The sequence below is a fragment of the Halichoeres trimaculatus genome, unplaced genomic scaffold, assembly GCF_033239565.1.
Source record: "Halichoeres trimaculatus isolate MK-OKI-2021-1 unplaced genomic scaffold, fHalTri1.1 fHalTri1_scaffold_6, whole genome shotgun sequence".
NCBI lineage: Eukaryota > Metazoa > Chordata > Actinopteri > Labriformes > Labridae > Halichoeres > Halichoeres trimaculatus.
The window spans coordinates 18,892,372-18,912,170 of NW_027437184.1; the positions used below are offsets into that span (position 1 = coordinate 18,892,372).

The following is a 19,799-nucleotide window of genomic DNA, read 5'->3' on the forward strand; positions in this document are numbered from 1 at the left end:
ACTACAACCACAGATACTGTGTAATAGCATCTGGACATTAAATCAAAACTGACTTTAATCCCTTCCTTTGCCAATTATAATCTTATTTTAAATTGTGGATCACCACCAGGCATCTAGAAGTGAGACTTTTTCAAGACCACTTACAAACAACATACAGCAAAAAAAATCCAGTGAGGTAAGGGGTTCCTTCCAAATGCCACTACAGTCTGTTTTGAACTAAAAAAGTTGAGCTTGATTGAGCTTTAAACGTAGGTCTACACACTAGCCACATATACATGGACCCAAATATTCCGCTTACATTCGGTTTATTTGCTCAAACGGAAAGAATGTAACCTTTGTATACACCTCATTCCAAAAGAAAAGTGCCGATCCAAATGGACATTCAATCGGTTTCACAGGGGTAGAACATTCCTTTCCCCAAACCGATTGAGGTATCATGTACGGAAAGTTGTCAGGGTACGTTCTTTCAGCGCATGCTCAGATATGACGTAAGATGCAACTAGAGACGTTCCTCAACTTTAAAAATGGCCGCGAGCCGTCAGCACTGGACTGCTGCAGAAAGTTTGTTTTTGATCCAAACTTTGCAAGAAACAAACATAATATCAAGACCGGACGGACGGACGGACGACAAACTCACAATACGGAGTATTGCAACACCGTGATAAACAAACTGTCATCCTCCATCTTTGATAAATCTAGTGATGTTTACGTTTTTCTGCGCATGCCCCATTGACTATTCTGTTTGATTACAGCGGCGCATGTAGACCAGAGATTGGAATATTCCTTTCCATGTATACTGTTGTTTTCGGGAAGACGAAAAACTCCTCATGTTACCGTGGCTACTGTTCTTATTTCTCATGGCCAGATATTACCACTTGGTTTGAATTAAATCTATACCACCTAAAACCTGTACCACATTAAAAAGACAAAATAATCTACTTAAATACAAATACTTTTTGGGTTAGCTTTAGCATTAGCAGACTATTAACTGTATTTCAACTGTCCAACTGAAATGTGGTTTTGAACTTAAATTTTGTGTTATTTTTTAATAATTTATTTATTCAACCAGTGCATTTTTAATTCTTCCAGTTTAATTTCATATACAATCCTTTGGCGGACCTTTGTTTAGAAGGTGCACACTGCTTGGACTTCCCGCCACCCCACCTCTAGGTGGACCCTCCTTTTGGTGAGTGTAGCCTGCTCTCTGCACAGGCCTCTGAGCTCGCGCGCAGCAGCAACGCCGCGCCGCGGCCCCGATCAGGAAGTGAATGTGAAGAAAATAAGCGACTGTGGAGGTAGAATGACATAGAGGGGGAGAGGTGGGAGAGAAACGAGCGGGGAAAGAAGAGACTGTCGGAGGGAGGTATCGACCCTGGGTTTTTTGGACCTGTACATTGAGCTGCTACTGCTTCCTCACTAGGATTCACTGACTTCACCGCCAAAAATGCTTATAAAGGAATTGTAAGTAGCCGTGTGTGAACGTGTGTATGTGTGTGTTCGTCAGGATGTGTGCGCGTTTATCCGTCTGGTTTGCAGCGCTGACATTGTGGCCAGTCTCGCCCTGGAGTGGAATTACAGGAGTGCAGGCAGGGTGATGTCGACATCCCCGCACTGTGTCAGCTTGGTTATACATCAGCCACCATCATCTGTGCTTACCAAACTCTATCACATTCATAAATCCATCCAGTACAGCCACAGATAAATAAAAAACGCGGCGGGTGAAGTTGCATCAGCAGCCGAAGCAGGCATGGCTGTGCCCTTCACATTTTGCATCACAATTCTTCAAGTAAGATCCTCATATCAGCCTGAGATAAAATATCACCTGCTTTGGTGCTAAAATGACAGATGCTCGAGAGGAGTGGTGATGCTGAGGCAGAGATGTAAGCCTCGCCAAGCCGTGCCGTGCCAGCGTCCATCCCCATAAGCCGCTGTGGCCATGTTATTGATGCACGGTGAAGGTGAAACGCCTGGTGGGAGCATTCCGGCATTTACCTCTGCTCTGGAGGAATGGAGAAGGCGAGGTGTGGGAATAGATGGGACGCTGGATGGGAGTGTGCATGCAGGTATTGGGAGGTGATTGCAAAAGCTTGAGGGGGAGAGAGGAAAATATGGCAAATGGCGAGATTTTGACGCACCAGTCAGACATTTATGAGGATGTGACAGCTGGGCCGAGGGAACAGGATGGCATGGGATGTAGGATCGTGCGTGGAAAGAGAAATATTCGGCGTTTTTTAACACATCACTTCAACACATTGCTTCAGCAGGCCTCTGTGTGCTGTGAGGAGAGCTGACTGAGGCCTGCTCACAATCAGCTGGTGGTTGGGAGAATGGATGGATGCAGATGGATATTGGCCCTCAAATGCTGAAGTGAATAATAAATAAATGAATAAACAATCAAATAAACAAAAAATGCATGGTTGTCTACTTCTAACAGGCTGCTGGTGTTTTAGAGCCTTATTACAGTACACTGAACTTATCCAGCCTCAAGGAGCATGTGATCCATGAGTAAAGAAAACCATTCCATCAAATCTTGATGTTTCAATTTTGATCCTTTTTTTCCTAAAACAATTTACAAACAGTCAAATTTCTCCATCAGGAATGTAGTTATTACAGTTTTTATTGCAAATAATGACAAGGTCAGAGCTAAGCTGCTGTAAATGGACACCTTCTGAAATACCCTATACATCTCGCTTAAAAAATGTTACACAAATATCAACATCCAGCTGTCCTCATTTCTCCCCATGTGTATGTAATCAATTAATGGTCCAGCATAAAAATCTGCAGGATGAGAGTGATGGCATGGCTAAAGATCTGAAGTGATTAGGGAGAGTCTGGGTCTCAGCAGTCTGCCTGCAAATTAATTAAATCGGTCACGATTAAATGCTGAATGCACTTATACACACTGTCAACAGGCCTGCACACACACTGCGATACCATCATGGGGGTCAAGAGACAGTGGATTGATCCTTGTAGTACAGACTCTGCACCACTCACCTGAACCACTGACCCAAATCACTACTTGTCCACTTTTTTTTTTCCACTTTCACAAGCTTTGGCAGCTTTTGCACAGCACTACAGGAGTGCACTTTAAATATACCAGGTGATTTAAAGAGAGGGAGAGAATGAAAGAGAGGTAGAGGAGGAGTAGAGTGAGAGAGAAAAGGTAGAGAAGACAAGAAGACAGAGAGGAAGGAACAGGAAGACACCTGATCCTACAGTCAAGACCTTCAGAGAGAGGGAAAGAGAACACTGAGGGTGACTCTACTCTGCTCCTTTTTTTTTACTTTAGCCTGACTTGTGCTTTGAGTTTAAACTCCTTTCTTATTTTCAAATAAACTTTTTGTTCATACATGCAGGTCTGAACATTTAATTTAGACAAATATTGACAAATTGCATGTAAAGAAGATTAAAATAACTACATTCAATAAATGATCCCCTATTTTGACATCACAGACAGTTTTCTACACTGTCCCTGCCTTCTTTGCAGCAGCTGGTCTCCCATCCGATGTCTGGCTGGGACTCAGAGCCAGATTACAGTCAGTGGCGAGTGGGAAGCAGTTGGGATTATCTGAATTTAGGCATACATCACACAGTTACAAAACAAAGTAGCAAGCTGCATACTGTACAAGAAAGGGAACTCTGTGGGTCCAGAGTGCAGAGGTTCAAGGGAAGAAGTACAGTGTAAATCTGCAGCTAAATATAAAATAAAAATGAATGATTGTGTGTATGCAAGTATAAAAATACCAGCTTTTCTCACATGTTAATACTGTGCCTGTTTAATCGAACTACGACCAACAGTTGCTCCACATTTGGAAGCTTTTGGAACCACCTACTATTCAATCAAGTCTTCCATTAATGGCTCGTAGCATGCATTGCTTTTCTGTTCCATCAATTAAAGTGAAAGAATGTATAAGCCTATTCCTAGCACTTTGTTTCCCATTGTCCTTCATTTCAGTGTCAGTGGGCCTGCTGCCACCCAGCCACTGTGCACAAAAGCAAATTAGTTCTTGGCTCATTCTGAAAGAGCACTGGCATGGCATGTCATCATTTTGTTTGTGTGCAGCACTATAACTTCTGTAGCTGCTACCAGCTTCTTTCACGTATTCACAGGTCTGAAACAGAAAAAGGCTCCAAACACTTACATGTAGAAGGAAAGCATGAGCCAATAGATTTATCTGTGCATGGATGATTTTAGTGATTATTGTCTTATTGACTGTGGACATAAGCAAGCTTCTTTAACCCAGTTTTATGTTCAGTTTAACTGCTGTTGACAGTTTCTGTTCATCAAGTGGTTCATATATTCTCCTGACTTGCTCAACATGCAAGGGTTTAAAGTAACTCTAAAATTGTAAACAATGGATATCATTAATGAGAAGATAAAACAAGCGTGTTGTGTAATAAAGAAAAGAAGAAACTCCAGAGTCAGGAGAAGGGCAAAAAGCAATCAACTGATTGGTTTACAGTATTCTATCAAAATTATATCATGGTGCATAAAAATATTTTGCTTCCTCACTAAAAAAAAGTATTCAGTTCTGCCTGAAGCTACAAAAAATCTGCATTACATTACATAGGAAGAAATCAAAATATAATGTAGTACTATCCTGAATACAGGCCTACCTATCAAGTGCAGATAAAAAGAAGAGATGTAAAGACATAATTAACAACTTATCCAAACTCAACAATAATGATGAGAATAATAACAGTCTGTTTAAAATATGCATTCACCTCGTATGAAGTATAAGCTGTTAACTCCAGAAACTGTGCGGCTGCACATCACAGCTTTCACATCTGATCCTGCTCCCTTCAAGAGCTTCACTGAAGCAAATTCTCATCTTCTCTTCAGAATAAAAAAATGAACAGATCACAAATTCTGTCTTGATGACTCAGTGTCGGAGGTCACATTGTCAAAGTGAAATATGTGAATTTCACACTGGAATAGCTGCCTCTTTATTTTTTCTTTTTTTGGTTAATTTTTGAGTCCTTGATAGATCTCATGTGGTCATGAAACAGACTGAAGTTGAAATTGAAAACACCATTTGCAAACACCAGTTGCAACAAGGTTGATAACTTATAATTTACATAGTTTTAGTGGCTGTAAAAACCAGGCACTTGTGTCAGACAAAAATACAGAAGAAACAGCCTTGCTTCACATTACACACATTGTAGATGGGGATTGATTGATTGATAGGTCTCGTTACTGTAAGAAAGTAGGATTTGATCTTCATCAGAACAAGCTACTTTCACATTCACTGGACAAGCAAAAAGGTATATGTTAGCATCTTACACTTCATAATCTACTTATACGTTGCACCCTGAAACAGTGTCCCAACATGTATTTCATATAACTTAATTGAATTGTGGGAACTCAAGAGGCACAGACAGTGGAGGCACCACATGTTCATATTGTCAGACATGCACTTAGACCCAATACTGTTCTGCTTCATGGCTACACATGGCCACAGCCTTTCCTCTTTCCACCCTGTTACTTCTTCTTGCAGGAGGATCAGAGCAGAACAGCTTGGCCATCACAATTAAGACTTGTTATAAAAGGTGTAAAATCACCTAGAAACAGCTTTGTGTAAGAGGGAGCTATTGCTTTTTGTCCACAGTGGTGTCAAAATTGACACCCTGTTGAACTCAGTTTTTCGAGTCACCATCACAGAAAACATAAAAAAAACACTAAAAACATGTAAGTTCAGAAAAATTGAAGTAACCCTTTTCTTTTCCTTTCTCTTCCAGTCGGGTGATTCTTCCTATCTCTGTGGAGGAGGTAAGTTTTATTTCAGTATGTCAGTATGTGTGTGTTTTTGGCTCAGGGCTTTTTATCTGATTCTGTGGCTCACTGTAATAATAATAAAAAAAAACATTCATTGTAATGCTGTGCTAGTTTAGGGTGAGGTTTTCTTAGGTGTTTATTCTCAAAGCACTTTTGGTGCTTTTTTGTATCTTTTCATTGCTTCTATAGAAAAAGTGCAGCATTTATCACCTTGTGAGATAAACTCCTTTTGAAGCTTGAAGATGGTTTCCATCAGATAGGGCAGTGAATGAACACAGTCAGCAGTCTGTCACTGTCCTCGCCCTTGTTTCTCTCCGTGTCCCCTGTTATCCCTGTTTCTTCTGCAGTTTGCTCCTGCTTCTGTTCAGGCCTGCATTAGGAATGAGTCACCTGAGACTAACTCCATGGCTCCCTCAGAGTGACATATTGCCTTCATATAATTTGAATATGGTCGTGTATTTGTATCAACTAAAGGAGGAATATGCTGAATGCTTAACATTTGGATCACCTGCCCTATACAGCAGACTGTATTTGAAGCTTAAAAATCCCTCTTCTCTTTATTTTATGATGCTTTCTTTCCATAGGGGCAAGTGTGAGACTCAAAAGTATATCCCTACTTATACTTTTAACGATAAACCACAACACAGCAGACAAAGTAATAGGTTTTCTCCTGTGTGGCAGACCTGAAACACTTACTAAAACACTTATATCAACATCTGTTTGAGAGGTTATTTTAAGGGTGTGGTAGAAAGCCTTTCAAGGTGTTCAGTCAGAACCCAATTAACAATATTCAGCTGTGAGAGTTGGTTTAGGCTTGTTTGTCCACACTTCATCTTCAAGCATGCAAAGGTGTGTGATTAGCACTTAAGTGTGCACAGTGCCACATAAGTCTGTCTGCAATCCAAACAGGTGAAACACCTGATGTGCTGAGAATATCCTGTATTCAAGAAGACAGAAATGGGAGGTGCAGGGAAAAGAACAGTAGTTCTGATCAGATGTGACTGTTTTATAACATTTGATGCTAGAATGACACTAAAAGTGGAATTCTTTGACAGAAGTGTAATCAACAAAGGCTGAATACAGATGAAGAATGTTCCAGAGTTCACACGTCCCTCAGTCAGTGAATCACATCTCTCCAGAGCTTCACTTTTTCTACATCCCTACTCTGCAGTAGCTGTTATCAGAGGGCCAGTTCATGGCTGCTGCGATTCAGGGCAACATTATATGATTTTCTTTTCTTTTCTTTTCTTCTCTTTTACTTCGACCAACAGTGTTGACAAGAAAAAGCCAAATCAATCTAAAAAGAAATTTAAGAAAAGAAAAATTCATCTTTCTATTCACGAAGGAAAAAGCTGTTGTTTGAAGAAGTATAAGATGTGTGAACATAGTTAAGACTTTTGAAAAGCAGCTCGAAACTCATTTATTGAAACTAGCTTAATCTGACGTACAATGCTGCTTGCTTTGCCAGTGCTCTTGTGTAATTTCTTTATTGAACATTGAATTATGATGATTTTAGTTAATTTTAACTCTCAGTTTTTATCTGGTTATGTACATTTTTTAAGCACTTTGTAACTCATTAATATTATCAATATGATTATCAATATTATAAGCTAACAGATACCACTCTTGCCAATCAGAATCAAGTAGCTATTACAAGTGACAGATTAATCTAAATATTGTTGTACCATTGAAAACAAGCTACCTATTGCCTTAGAAAATGGAAAATTATTTTTTAAAAAAGACAACAAAACAGCCTTCTGTACATGACTCAGCTGTAATAGAGCTGGGCCTGAAGACCACCAAGGCATCTTAAACCTGTCAGCATGAAACAGCATATGGGAAGTTTGGCAGTGGTGTGCAGACATCTACTGAAATAAATCAATAACAAGATTACAAGTTGTTAATATAAGTATGAAATATATCAAAAAGCTTTATATGCTGTTCTCTTTGTTATTTACTGTAATGATGTTCCAGGATTTTCGGAAATTTTCTAAGAGGGTGGCCCCTGATAATCTCTGATTCAACTGTCTGTTTCTAACTTCCTGCCCAGATCTGAACCCACACTTATACCACTTATTTTTATTTTTGTGAAAGAAAAACGTTCTAGTGTTAGCAGACACCCCTTCACCCTAGAAAGTGAGGCTGCTTTATATTTGTCCAAAATTGTCACCCAGGAAGCTTTGCTCTTCCAACAACCCATTTATCTGGTTCGCAGCTGACTTAAGGGAGCTGTCGCTTTAAACCTGTTTGGCACAGGTTATCTGGGTCTTTGTGTCTTTGTCTTTCATCACTGATGCTGCACAGGAGTAACATTTTAAAAGCACATCAAAGGTCAAAAGGTCACGGTTAAAAAGAGCAGACTCTGCAGAGTCACTCAGCTGCTCACTGATGTTTTCTGCTCCTCTTTTGAACCGCAAAAAGATGCAAGAACTAAAGAGACCATCCAGAGCTGAGCATAACGAGAAGCTTAAAGGATTTCTGAGTTCAACCACCTTGTCTCTATTAGGGGTGGGAGAAAAAATTGATATACGATATATCAGGATTTTTTCAAAATCAAATTCTTCATTTCAGTCTTTGTTTGTGAACTGGATTGGAAGAAAGTTACCCCTTTTCTTCAGCAGAGAGTGAAATGTTTCTCACTCGTTTCACGCTCACGTGATGTGCATTTTATTGGAAAAGATGGCTCCTGATATAGTCTGTAGATATTATCATCATTTAATTTTTTCTCATGGTGTGGTGTTAAAATAGCAATCTAAAATTTAAAAAATTTAAATCGAATTCACCCCCAAAAATTGTAATAGAATCGAATCGCAAGAATAATGTATCGTTCCAGCCCTTGTCTCTATGCAAGTTTGTCTACAGTCAAATTCATCACTACAATGAAAAGCGCAGTATCCTTGTTGATAGATTCACATCTCAGTTCATAAATTAAGAATAGTTTTTTTTTTATATAATGGCAGTAACGCAGAAGATGTTGTTACATGTACAGTCATTGTAATCGTGGCACTTAGTTGGCAGAGCTATCACCTTTAGCCCTTCTTATCAGCTCACATCCACATACCTTTGCTGGTTAGGCACTGCTGTGATTGAGTGGTTACTGACATAGAACTTCTATTTCCTAGATGGAAACACTGTCAAACTGCACCATACAATGAGATGTCATGTGTCACCTTTGCTTTTTAGCATTCAGATTGTAGAGACTCAAAGTATTACAGACATTAACCAGAGCTACAGCTTCAGCTTGAGGCAGGTGGCCTGGGGCAACTAAAAACATTACATCTGAAGGACAGACCTACCATAATAAAAACATTCATAATAATCAAGTTTTACTGATAACCAAGGCTGACAATAATGAAATGTGTAGTAAACTGTTTGCCCATAACCACTTTTGTATCATATTTTGAAGGGTTGATTTATACATTTGTGTATTTTATTGCTGGGAAGGACTTAATCAAGTCTGCAGGATGGTTCTGAGAAGTTAGTTTTGACTTTTGTTCTTCAGAGAAATGAAGCAAAAATTACAGTTTTAAACCCACTCTGGTTCCTGCACCTTGAGAAGTTTAATGCAAAGATGCACTCTCTGTAGTGTACCCATAAACCCCTTATTCCCTCATGTTTTTATCTTACATTATTCTTAAAAAAACAAACAGAAGAACAGAGGGCTAGCTAAAATGTTTTTCCTGTGAGAACAGAATAATTCTTAAAGATCTATGTTGTACTTGCTTCATTTCTGTGATGTCGCAAGTGTATCTGGTCCAGCTTTGTGCATAGGTTATACGGTGGATTAGAAGTGATTAAGAAATGAAAGAAGCCATTGTCCTGAGTTTAAACACTCACATGCTGCACGCTCAGGATCAGGAAGATGTGGAGAGAAAGGAAGGACGGATGAAATGGGGTGAAAGTGTACAGTTTGTGAAAGAGGAAACACTGTGAGTGAAAAAAAGCTGACAGGATAGGAAGACAAACAGGAGTGTGTAGAGGAGATTAATAGGATTTAGAGACAGGAAAATGTTGCAATCAGGAAAAGGATCAGAAGATAAAGTAATCCACTATTGAACACATGGAAAGAAAAGATCAAGATATGTTAATGTCAAACTCCCAACTAAAGCCTGTCTTGTCATACTCTTTTTTTCTTTCAGTACCAGGTTGGCCAGCTCTACTCTGTGGCTGAGGCCAGCAAGAACGAGACAGGCGGAGGTGAAGGAGTGGAGGTGCTAAAAAACGAGCCCTATGAGAAAGATGGAGAGAAGGGACAGTACACACACAAAATCTACCATTTGCAGAGGTAAGCAGTAGTTTCAACACTAACTAGGGGGAGAGAAGCTATCTAAAAGTTCACTCAGGAAGACAACTTCATTAGGATCTCCCTTGAGGCAGCTTCTCTTGGCTCTTCTCACTCATTTATTTGTCTTCTGGAGTGTGTTGTGTGATCGCTGTGAGGCCCGTGCTGTTTAGAAAGCTGGATAAACTACTGTTTCATTAAGTTTGGACAGGTTATTGTTCGGAATGATGAATAGACTGGGACTGCTCTGATGTGTTTGAGGGAAATATTACAGTGCATGCAGCAGCTAGGTTAGCTTAGGTTAGCATGAACAGGCCCACTGGACGCAGCAGGAATTCAGGCATTTTATTTGTTCATTTAGAAAAAAAACTCAAGTTAAGTTAGCTTCTACGTTTGATTGTTCATGGTAGTGTTTTGAGGTAAATACGAACAAATGCCACGTCATATCAAATGTGGCTGCGTCCACAAATTGGCTTCATTTCACTGTTTCAGGAACAAACAGGTGACGCGGAGACAACCTCCATAGTTCTTACAATCTATGCTTAGAGCTTTGTTAGCATCTTTGCAAGCTAGCACTATCCCATCCCAGGTTTCCTTGAGGACAAATGTGTTTTGAAAGATTGTTTTTTTGTTTTTTGTTAAAAGCTTCTACAGTGTCCTAAAACAGGAGGTCGCTAGCAAGGGTCTTTAAAGTCTAAACAGATTTGACAAAAGTTGTGGCATGGTTGATTCTAGGTACTCCATGTAATGTATTGCACTATTAAGCTTTGATTTACACCCAGCAACCTAATTTTCATTTTCATTATGTGGAAGACTTAGCTCAATGTTGAAAGCTTGCATGTAGCTTTTAAGGAAGCTAGCAATATCTCAGCGCATAGCTTTGTAGCCATACAGATCAATAGTAGGATAGCAGAAAACTGCCTTACTGCCCTTTTTTCTTGTCATGGAAAGAAAAGTAATGTCATAGTTCCAAGTAAGACTCCTTCAAAGGCGGTTATTTCTGAAACAAACTCTAAAAGTGCTATTGTGCTAATGCTAAGAAAGAAGAAGGTACGCTTGTACATTATCTTAATTTGTACATTAGCTGTCATAGCATTCTCCTTGCTTCCATTCTTCATATTACACCAAGCTAAGAGAATCTCCTGCGAAGTCTAGATACATACTTAATCCACAATTCTAGCTACGATAAAGACAAATGTTTATATCAAAATGGTTGTAGCAACACCATAAAACTCATCAGACATGTTTTCTCTTTCCCTCTCTGTCCTATAGTAAAGTGCCGTCATTCGTCAGAATGTTGGCTCCAGCTTCAGCTCTCAACATCCACGAGAAGGCCTGGAACGCATATCCATACTGTCGCACAGGTAAACACATTTAAGCACAGGCACACAGAAAATTGTGCTTGCACAGAGAATAAAACACCTTTTTTTTATCTCTAAAGACCTTGTAGAAAATAAAAAGGGACACACATCTCAGGCCAAGTCTACTTATTCCATTCACCTTTATCAAATGGACAGTATGATTCACAGAATTCAGTCTTCAATCAGATTCAACGACTTTATTTATGTGAGATCTGTTCCCCTGGTCACATAAAGTAAGAGCCAGGTCGTGACAAACTAACAAACCAGGGTTTCTTCACCTGTTGTTATAATATTGATTAAAAACTTCAAAGAAGAAAAATGCTTCACACAATCCTCTAACTTTGATCCTTACAAGAGTAAACACAATCCATGGTATTAACTCAGAGGTCGGTCAGAAGCTGATGTGTTACGATCTGTTCTATCTGTGTGTGTGTGTGTGTGTGACTCTACCTCTCCATCTCCCTCTCTCTCATTCCCTACCTCTCTGTCTCTCTGTGTCTTGCGGACTCTGTCACCTTGAAGGAGCCGTTGAATAATTAACTGTATGTCCAGTGAGGAGAGCCATGCAATCTCTCAAGTCTTTCAGGCTGAGATCATGCACGCATTGCCAGCTGCTGGGCAGACATCTTTCATACAAACACACAGGACAATAAAAAGCACATCATGAGTCACACATGCATGCATGCACACACTCACACGCATACACACAAGACTCACTGACAAATAATGTAGCTCTAACCATGAGTGTTGTGCAGGAATTTAACAGCGATATTTTCTGTCATATGTTCCTAATTTACATGTTCTTTCTGTTCACTGCTGCACTCAACTTCCTGTGGCTCTGCAGTTATTACTGTGAGTATATATGGGTTTTATTTCTGTGTATACAAATTTCATGTGTATCAACACGACAGAAAAAACAAACCTGTATGCCTATAGAGGGAGCAAATTAACCTGAAAGTTGAGAAAGAAATTTGATCTTTTCATTGACAGCAGCGATACTGTGTTTGTGTGCGTGTGTGTGTGTGTGTGTGTGTGTAGTCAGGAGATTGACTCTTGTCTATTGTACGGTTTTGGTTTCAAACTTGCTCATGTTATACTGTAGATACCGCTCTCTGTTCATTAAGATTTTTTTCCTTTTCTCTGCAGAACGAGTATATGAAAGATAACTTCCTGATCAAGATTGAGACATGGCACAAACCTGACACAGGGCAACTTGAAAATGTAATTATTACAAGCCAGAAAGATCTGAGGGAGATTTGAATAAACAATGCAAAAAAGAAGAGCTAATTCTACACCTCTAGTGCATAAATATCACACCTTGTTTTAGTGATTTTCTTTTCTTGTTAACAGCTCCTTCTGCTTCAGCCTCATTTCCTGTCTATAGAGCAAAAACTCCTCTTTTATTTCTCATGTATTAAATGGGAAAATAATGGCCCATTTATACATTCCCATAACTGCTTTCTAGACAGTTATTAAACATAGATTAAAATTAAAATTATTGTTGCTTGCGATGTACGTTGTTTTGGACAAAAGCATCTGGTAAATGAAACTGTAGAACTGTAGAACTGTAAATAGATAAAGAGTATTTGTATGATCATGAAAAAATCAAACAGCCAACTTGCAATACTGCAATAAAAAGGACTCGAGTATTGACAAAGAAATCATTACTTTTAATTTGATATTTCAAATGTTGGCACATCTAATAAAGATTTTGTGCTCGTATCTAAACGTTCTCTGTGCTTCTGCTTCAGGTACATGGTTTGGATGCAGAGACCTGGAAGAAGGTGGATGTAGTCTATATTGATATTGCAGACAGAAGCCAAGTGGAGACTAAGGTAGGAGTTTAGTTCTTAATATCCATATTTTAATGCTTGCAGCAGTATGTCTATTACTAATTTCACCTTAGCTGGGCTGCTCAGGCTGTTTTTTCTTATTTCTCTGCAGGACTACAAACCAGAGGAGGATCCCTGCAGGTTCAAATCAGTGAAAACAGGACGAGGCCCTCTAGGACCAGACTGGAAGGTACAGTCTGTTGTTAATATCTGCCTCTTTCTAACACTTAAAGCTACTGAATATATCAACAAAGACCTTCAAACAGAGCATTATAAACGATTGATGTGCCAAAAAACACATCACCTGTGAAGTTATCTGTTACTTTGCAACACTTAATTGTTGTAATTATTCTGTGCTAAAGTAGCTTCTCCAAAAGAAAAGATGTTGTAGTAATGTAGCATTGAGTATTTAAATATGGCACTTTACACCAACAAATAGAAGATTAAATAAAAAGATAGGGTTTTTTATGAGAAAGCACATTCAAGCTGTTATGTTGGTCCAATGAACAAGAAATTTCATAGAACATAATTTAATATCTGAAATATATCTTTTTCTTACAGTTTGGCTTGTTTATCTGTGTTAAAACCATTTGTGTGTGTCTGTGTACTTACAGAAGGACCTTGCAAACAAGAAAGACTGCCCACACATGTGTGCCTACAAACTGGTCACAGTTAAATTCAAGTGGTGGGGCCTGCAAAATAAAGTGGAGAACTTCATTCAAAAGGTTTGTTTATACTTTGGACTGTGGTGGTATGCCGCAGTTTGTCACTTCATGATCATCACCCCACCCAGGGATCCACAGCATTAGGGCATCTGTTTAGCAAGAAGCTACTAGAAACAAACTGTCTGAAGGAACGGAGTGAACAGTAATTAATGGTTGCTGAGTGTGTGTAAATAAAATCTGAGCCAGACTTGCTCATCTTGCTAGCTTGTGTGAAGTAATAACCACTCACTTTAATGCTGTATACAGCGTAGTGTACAGTGAATGGGCTGCACCAGCATCTAGTGGACAAACTGGGTACTGCAGGGTTGAGTTAAATATCACTTAAACTCATAATTAGTTCTCTAAGCATTTTCAAAAATTGATTAATTTCATGAAAACACACAATGAACCCCTCTTTATGTCTCTTTTTTTGTTTTGCAGCAAGAGAAGCGTTTGTTCACTAATTTCCACCGTCAGCTGTTCTGCTGGATCGACAAGTGGATCGAATTGAACATGGAGGACATTCGTCGCATGGAGGAGGAGACACGCAAGGAGTTAGATGAGGTAAACAAAACAATTCAGTAGGACACAGATAGATGCTGTAGATTTCTGAAATAAACTGTATTTTTTCAGGAAGTATTTTAATGTACTGTAAATAAATGAATTAAAAACAAAATATCTCAGAGTAGGCTAAGGACAAACACCCTCTTGAGTTTGGAAAAAGGCTATCAGATTAATTGTTTCAATTTGTTCCCCTGTGTCTGCCAGATGAGAGTGAAGGACCCAGTTAAGGGAATGGTGGCTTTAGAGGACTGAGGTTTTTTGTTGGACCGTGAATGCTGCTGCTCATCAGGTGAGATGATTTGGATTTTATTTATCACAGTTAAAAAAACATTACTGTCTTTCCACCACCTGTTAAAAAACTGTTTTAAATAAGTAACTTCCATGCACAGATTTCTTGAACTGATTAACTTTGTTGTCATTTAAGCCCCTTAAATAATTTACCCATGATCAAAAACCATCAACAACTGACAGTTTCAGCAATATTCTCATTGTCAACGTGACTTCTTCATAATCAACCAATCAGAATCAAGATAGGATGCATTTGTGGACGAAGTGTTTTACTATTCCATAAAATAAGTACACAGACCCTGTAGTAGCCATTGACTGTTTCCTTACAGAAATTTTTAGCCTTCCTTCCTCACACACCAGCCAGATGGCTTGTTTGTCTGTCGGTTGTTTAGAGCTTTACTGGAAGGATGTAGTGTGTTTTCCGACCTCCTTTGTTTGAAAGGAAATTAAACTGATGAGAGAGTTTGCTATACTTGACACTTTTTACATCAAAGCGCAGTATTGATAAGATCAGCATGGTGACCTCTCAAACAAAACACTCGTGATCTGAGTAGAAAAATTCCTTGACATCCATCAGGATCAGCCTTAAAAATTCAACATCATTCAAGCTTTGCTTTGGATTAGACTTTAGAGAAGCAAGCCAAGAGAAGAAGGAACGAATTGACTGTACATCAAAAGGTGCTCCCTGCCCCCTTTTTATACTCTTTCCTCTTCCTGTCTTTTCTAGATCAGAGTACCCAGACACCAGCGGATTCACATCCTCCTCCCACTCCCACTGACTACATCCGACCGGCCGGTCCAACAACCCACACCCCACCCCCATCCTGGTACAGTCTGGTTTTCAGGGACCTGGACCCAGTAAACTCCATTGAAGCCCTTTTTCCTCGCGCCCCATCCAATTCTATTTGTTTCTCACCATCCAGTGTCTCCATCTTATAAACTGCCCTGAGGCCTCCAGTAGCAACTCTATAGATCTTGTCTGTCAGTCCTCTCTCTGTCTCTCTCTCAGCCTCTCCACCTTTCTAAACTACAGAGAATAGTGTGGTTTATCTCTGAAATTTAGGATTCATTTCTATTTAAGATATCCCACTGGTGTGTATATAAACAGTATACTATATATGGAGGAGCTGAACGTTGTATTGAAATATACAGTATATAAATATAAATATATATAAACAGGGTTTTTAAAATGGTTTTATCTCTAAGTTTCTCTGTGTATTTTTTCCAGGTCAAGCTGTTCGCTCAGTGTTGAGTTTTGATCCTGTGATATTTTTTTTCTCTACTTCGTCATTGTACCTCCCTCCCTTCATTTGTGTCATGCTTTTATGCAGTGTTTCCTTTTGTTGTTCGAGCCCACAAACCCTCGCTGTGAGGTCCAGATAGTGCCGGCAGTGTCTGCTTTACTCCTGGCTATCAGAAAGGACTCCCCCCCCCCCCCCCCCAACAGCTTCCCTGATATGTTGAGGCATTCAATGGCTTTTCTGCTGCTTTGTGAGTTTGTGTGTGCGCTTCTTTTTGTGTGTGTGTATATGTGTGTGTTTCTGTAGCATTGTAAGATTATCTTGTTTTCAGAAAAATTTCTTTCACCTGATAATTTCTAGCTCTTCAATTTCACTCGGCTTTTCGAACAGACCGATGGCAGTACAGTAGTTGATTTCAAACACAGAGTAACGCACACATGGGCATATAAACAGGGACAGAGATATTAAACAAGAAAAGTTGTAAAAAAAAAAAAAAGTATAAATGATGAGCCAAAATCTTTTCTTTTTCTTTTTTTGGACCATTTTTTTCTTTCCTGGCAGTGATTTTACCTTTAGCATCTATCATGGATAGATATATAGATAGATATAAATGGTTCTTTCAAAGAAAAACAGCATCAGTTCCTGCTCTGTCACCCGTCCTGTCACCTCCAGTGGATAAATGGTCTTATCCAGTGATAGCAATAATTACCATGACACGTCGGTCTCACCTTTATCATGGCCAGTCTATCTTACGCTGCTGTTTGTCCCGATCCTGAAAAACAGTCTTTGTAAAGCGAAGCCCCAGCTGTAAGTCAAGGATGTTGAAAATGTTGATATTTATAAAATGACAGTTCTATTGTGTTAATCTTTGGGTGAGACAGGTTTTGTTCTGCTGGAATCTGAAGCCTGTTATTTGTGATAGTGTGGTTTATTTGGTATATGCATGAGTGTACATGTGCAGTAAGCGTGTCTGTGAAGAGATCATTATGCTGGCTGGTAAAAAGAGGAGGAGGTAATGGAGTTAAAACAGCAGGCCCTGAACTACTTCCTCTTGTTGATGTCTGTTTGGCCTCTGTCCTCAGCTAATTTTATCATCCTTTGTTTACTTTCCATTCGCATCTTTCTCATGTGTGGAAACTTTAAAGAGCAAGCAACAGATCCTGTGGAAAGGCAATATGATAATATTATATATAACAAAATATAAGATCACTATGGTCCAGAACTGCCACAAGTATATAGTTATACTTTCTTTCCTGCACATAAAGCACTTAAAGTACAGATATGTGAAATTATGGAAGGTCCATACCTCGAGACATATGTGTAGACAATGATCAACTTTTTTTTCACTTGCAGCTTAAAATTGTTAATATTACTCTTTTAGAAAGAAATACAGCTCCAGGTCCACTTCGTAGTTAAAAGATAATGTGTTTGCATATTAGCAATTATATTGTTTTAGTTGTAAACATTTTATTAGTGAGTAATAAAACTTTAAGGATATTGATATTTAGGTGTAAAAGCCCATTCACAGCTGTTTCGGGCATTCGTGGCAGTTGTTTAAGCTTTCTAGATAACACAAGCTTGGAAAAAGAAGCTCTTTTTGTAATTTTGAAAAGCAGTGCATCCCATGAATCTTAAGGCTCTTATCATTAGATAAAAAGGATACAGCCATAACTACGAGCCACTCTCTGTTGCTTCCTCTTCAAAGACAGCACTGGTCCAACCCTCCCACCTCTCTCTTTCTGCCCATGAAGCGTCTCACTCACTCACCCACTGTCTGTGATGGGGCTACCAACTGAGTCATGGAGATCTGTGGATGTACTGTATGTACTGACTCTGTAAATAGTAAATAAATTAATGTAGATGAACACACATATATATAGATCAGACTGTCCTGCCAAACCTACAGCACACCTTTCTTGACACTTGATCTTCCTATTCCATGGCTAAATATTCAGCGTAACACAGAAGTTGCTCTCACAGAGGTATTGTAGTGTGAGGAAAAGTAGAGTTAGATTTGCTGAAATTTAGTGCTGACAAGACATTTTGAAAAATACTGTCATCTGTAGAAAAATTAAAATGTTAGTAGATGGAGGAAAAATCATTAAAAAAGCAAAGCAAAAACCTTGTTCACTGTCCTCTCCCGCTCACGTTCTTCCCTTAAAGGGACCACGTCTCATTGGCAGGACAGTGCAAAAATATATATTTTTGTTCTGAGTGTTGTTGTACCTCTGTTGTCAGTCTCTGAACTACACTCTCACTGAAAAGGAACATAAAACGGCAGCTTGGGTCACTTCAGTGATTCACACAATTAGCTGATGGTGTCAGCCCGAACCTCTGTGAAAGCCAGAGTTTGCCCTCCTGAGGTTAGCTTTTTGGGATTTAGAGAAAAATATCGTACTTTAGGGGCAGCTTCAACCAGGTACTTCAAGGTTGGAGTTTATGGCTGTGGATCACATTTCCACAGCTTCCAATTTCCTGTGATGTCATGCTCATAGTGGGAATCTCAAATGGTGTTGTCATGTTATACAGCTCTGTTCCAGGTTGCTTGTGGTTAAAGAATCTAGCAACTTTAACATCTAATCATGTTAGGGTATTCAACCAGTTCCTAGCTAACCTTACATTTAGCTTGCTAACATTTTCGTTAGCTTGGAAGTTACTCGTGCTGCACCTATTGTGTAAGACAAACAGTAGTATTAGCTTGAAAGTGGTTGAAAACTTACTCTAGCTGTTAGCTAACTGTTTTCAGGAATCACAGAAGCTACTTGAGGGATAAAATAACAGCTAGTTTGCTAACTTTACAGTTACCCTTGTGGGAAACTGACTAATGAGCGAAGCCTTTCCTGATTATTTTACTGTTTTTTAGTTGCTGAAAAGTTTGGAAACAATAACAATATGAAAGGTTCTCTTCATAGACACACCAAGCAACCTTGAATAAAGCGGATAACACTTTATCACAAGCATTATAGAATTTCAGCTTTCCACTATGAGCTTTATGTCACTGGAACATTGCCAGTGTGTGAATGTTGTCATACAGGGGGCGAAAGCTGAGACAACTTTATACTGATGTTTGAAACAGATACTGACAGTAGGTCCATTTTAAGAGCCTGCAGATACCATACAAACTTGTGAGAGAACATGGTGTAACAGAGACAATCTCATAGATATCTGTTGTTAGATTCCTCGATTTGTAATCAGAATATGAAACCAAATGACTCCACAATCCCAAACTGTTTTTAAATTGTAAATCTCTCTTTCTCTTTCTGTCTCTCTCTTACTCTCTTGCTCTCACTCCTGTTAACTTGTCTCCTGTTTTTCTTTCTTTTATTGTGAATTTGTGCCTTTTTGTCATCTTATCTTCCAATAACACTACTGTACATTGGAGACGTAAAGAAATGAATAAAAAGAAGCAAAGCAACTGTACATAGTCTTTGATGTCTTTTTATTGTGCTGTGTGTATTTCATAGGGGCAGACATCATTTCACTACATAGTTTTTGTTGTTGAGAAGAAAGTTGGGATATTATCGGTACTTTAGATTTGTGGGTGTCATGTGATCCCTAAAACAATGTTGTTTTTGTTTTGTTTTTTTAATTTGATTTTTCAACCTGAATATATTTCATCCAAAAAGCAACTGAGAACATCAACATTTTGGGAAATTGTTTTGAACGGGTCAGAATAAAAATGTTGTAATAATATAATTTAATTTTACAATTTATGGCACTTCATTTACCACAATCTTCCTCAAACCTCAAT

The 19,799-nt window shown here is 38.9% G+C and overlaps 1 protein-coding gene across 1 annotated transcript; it reads left to right on the top strand.

The window, feature by feature from the left end:
• Positions 1-1,256: 1,256 nt before the first annotated feature.
• On the top strand, positions 1,257-19,440 carry pitpnab (phosphatidylinositol transfer protein, alpha b). Its single transcript, XM_074672810.1, has 12 exons — positions 1,257-1,461; positions 5,740-5,770; positions 9,916-10,061; positions 11,331-11,422; positions 12,264-12,271; positions 12,566-12,640; positions 13,171-13,254; positions 13,364-13,441; positions 13,866-13,976; positions 14,397-14,519; positions 14,724-14,808; positions 15,535-19,440. Exons 1-11 carry the CDS (start codon positions 1,445-1,447, stop codon positions 14,769-14,771), a joined length of 813 nt encoding a protein of 270 aa, XP_074528911.1. The 5' UTR covers positions 1,257-1,444; the 3' UTR covers positions 14,772-14,808; positions 15,535-19,440.
• The last annotated feature ends 359 nt before the right edge of the window (positions 19,441-19,799 follow it).

Coding starts and splice junctions, on each gene's coding strand:
- pitpnab (XM_074672810.1), top strand. Junction 5,771..9,915: donor TTCCTATCTCTGTGGAGGAG/GTAAGTTTTATT, acceptor TTTTTCTTTCAG/TACCAGGTTGGCCAGCTCTA. Junction 13,442..13,865: donor CTCTAGGACCAGACTGGAAG/GTACAGTCTGTT, acceptor GTGTACTTACAG/AAGGACCTTGCAAACAAGAA.